This window comes from Morone saxatilis, unplaced genomic scaffold (genome assembly GCF_004916995.1).
Source record: "Morone saxatilis isolate NCDOM2014 unplaced genomic scaffold, NCSU_SB_2.0 Contig4, whole genome shotgun sequence".
NCBI classification, from domain to species: domain Eukaryota; kingdom Metazoa; phylum Chordata; class Actinopteri; family Moronidae; genus Morone; species Morone saxatilis.
The window spans coordinates 95,711-98,066 of NW_023339984.1; the positions used below are offsets into that span (position 1 = coordinate 95,711).

Sequence of the window (2,356 nt, forward strand, 5' to 3'; positions counted from 1 at the left end):
GAGTGCGAGGTCCCGCCCAATGCTACTTGCAGCTTTAATTCAAAGTTGGAAATACTACTGCAGATACTCGGTGCTGGCTAAACATGTTTTATGATTTATGGTTGATTTCCTATGGTAATATTTCAGCCGCCTAAACCTTGTTAAATTTCAGGTCTGTAGATATCCAGTTGGACAACTGTACACACTGAGACACTGTACTGGCATTTGTATTCATATGATTGTTTTGATGTCATTATACACATGATCAAAGGAATGCATCTTTCATTCAAAAACCCCCTTTTACATTGGCAGCAAAACACAGTCATAGCTTAGTTTCACTGACATAAGCGTGTAAAGTAACACCATTGTAACTCACCAACACTGCTTTGTTGGGAAAAGGACATAGTGGGGCCCCTTCCACAATTGGCAAATAGTATGGAATACCTCAATAATTAAAAGTGTGTCATATATAGAATTATTCAAATGGAAATTTTTCATAAGGCATTTATAACCCCAGTAAAATGTAATAAAATGGATAAGAGACAAATGTTGGCATGGCTGCAGTAAAGGATACACTATGTGAATGTCAATACTGCAGTAAACTCCCTCTTGTCAGTCGTAACAAATGCTCTTACGGAAATCCCCCATGTTGATGTTCCTAAATGTCCCATGCAAAAAGGTACTATTATTAAATTAATTATACATTTATTTTTATTAAACATTTTATTTGAACTCCATAACAGATTATGTGTAGTGGTTTATAATGCAGTAGTAAGGCTCTCATGGATCTTTTATATAAAACACACACACACACATTAAGTATTATTGATACCACCATTTTTATATATCTTTCTCTGTCACTGTAAAAAGCAGTTATGCATCAGATCAAGGGGGAAAAAGAAAGCAACAATAATAAGCCTTCCGTTGCCATCACCTACCCGTTATCCAGTCCGTTCTGGCCCAGCTTCTTGCCCATGTCTCCAACCAGCACACCAGGCAAAGCAAGCAAGGTCTTGGAATCTCTCACCTGCAGCACAATAGTTATAATTAACTGGATGTGATACATGGGGCTCAGTGTGTCCTAATCATTAAAAACAATGTGCAGTATCCTCTAGTCCACAATGACACAGTATGATCTTATTGATTTTAACATTATTAACCTTTATATATATATATATATATATTTATATATATTATATTTGACATAACATTTGAAGCATTCAACGAAAACTAAATTGGCTTGAGAGTTTGTTGTGATGGAACAAAAGAATAGCAGGTAGCAGGGAACCAAAGTGAGTGTGTCATTTGTTCTTCAGGTCATTGTGCACTGTGTTTCGCCTCTGTTGATTATGCATCTGATCAACCAGAGCTAATTTGGTGAGTGAATGATTAAGTTACACCATTGGTCGATTGAGTGTTGGAGTTTCCCCACTGGCCGTTGCATTTTCAAAATGACTAGGCGTGAACACTAGTTATATACCTTAACTTCAGATCTTATGAGTATAACCACAAGCAGGTTCATCCCTCACTTGTGTACTACATGGGCCCCACCTCGGTCTAACTTTGTGTGCAAGCTGGACGGAGACCGAACAATCGGCTTCCACAAACAGCTTTTTCATCAGCTAGTTAAAGGAACCATTAGGGCCCACAGCTTAGAGGGCTGTGCCTACAGTATAGTACACCCTTGAACCATCTCTTGAACTAAGAAGCAATAACACGGCCAGGGCCGTAACACAGTGCTTCCACTTTCATCACTTAGACATCAGAAATTACATTTCACCTGATCTCATTTGATACTTTTTAATCAAACAAGCCAACATTTTAACTGCTTGAAGCAGAAGCACTTCTGTAACATTTCACAAGACTAAACATGTTGAGACACTGAAACTGTTTGAAATGCTTCCACTGCAGGATTTCAGGAGTCAACACACATTTAATACTATAATATCAATATAATACTGTGTCTTCTGAGATACAGCGCTGTGCTGTAACATCAGATAACAGCGCCTGATAATGTAACCAGCTGCAACTTGGTTGGGGATTGAAGGTCAAATCCTTACCGGGACAACGAAGGAGTGCAGGCCGTGGCACACCTGGTCAGATGTGTAGAGCTGAGCGAACACCACAGCATGGGTCGCGGTCTTACCCAGGTTCCCCACCCAGAACTTGGCGGCCTCAAAGTCCGGAGAGTTGATGATAAACTCCTACAGAGTAGAAATGTACTGCTTTTACCCCTTTTATGAGAATGCATGGAGGTTTGAGGTCCAAAACATTGTGAGGCAAGAGTTTTTTCATTCATTTTCAATTCATTTAACTCAACAAATTTTACCTGACCAAACATAATTCAAATTAAAGCTGCAAGCAGCATTGGGTGGGA

At 39.2% G+C, this 2,356-nt stretch overlaps 1 protein-coding gene across 1 annotated transcript; it reads right to left on the bottom strand.

The window, feature by feature from the left end:
* Positions 1 to 909: 909 nt before the first annotated feature.
* LOC118338385 (peroxisomal acyl-coenzyme A oxidase 3-like) lies at positions 910 to 2,320 on the bottom strand. Its single transcript, XM_035675690.1, has 3 exons — positions 2,309 to 2,320; positions 2,040 to 2,183; positions 910 to 1,006 (listed from the first exon to the last, which is right to left on the bottom strand). The coding sequence occupies exons 1-3, from the start codon at positions 2,318 to 2,320 to the stop codon at positions 914 to 916; spliced, it is 249 nt and encodes an 82-aa protein (XP_035531583.1). The 3' UTR covers positions 910 to 913.
* Positions 2,321 to 2,356: the final 36 nt, after the last annotated feature.

Excerpts from the sequence above, each read along its gene's own strand:
- LOC118338385 (XM_035675690.1), bottom strand. Across the intron at positions 1,007-2,039 it reads TGCACTCCTTCGTTGTCCCG|GTGAGAGATTCCAAGACCTT; the intron begins GTAAGGATTTGA and ends ATTGTGCTGCAG.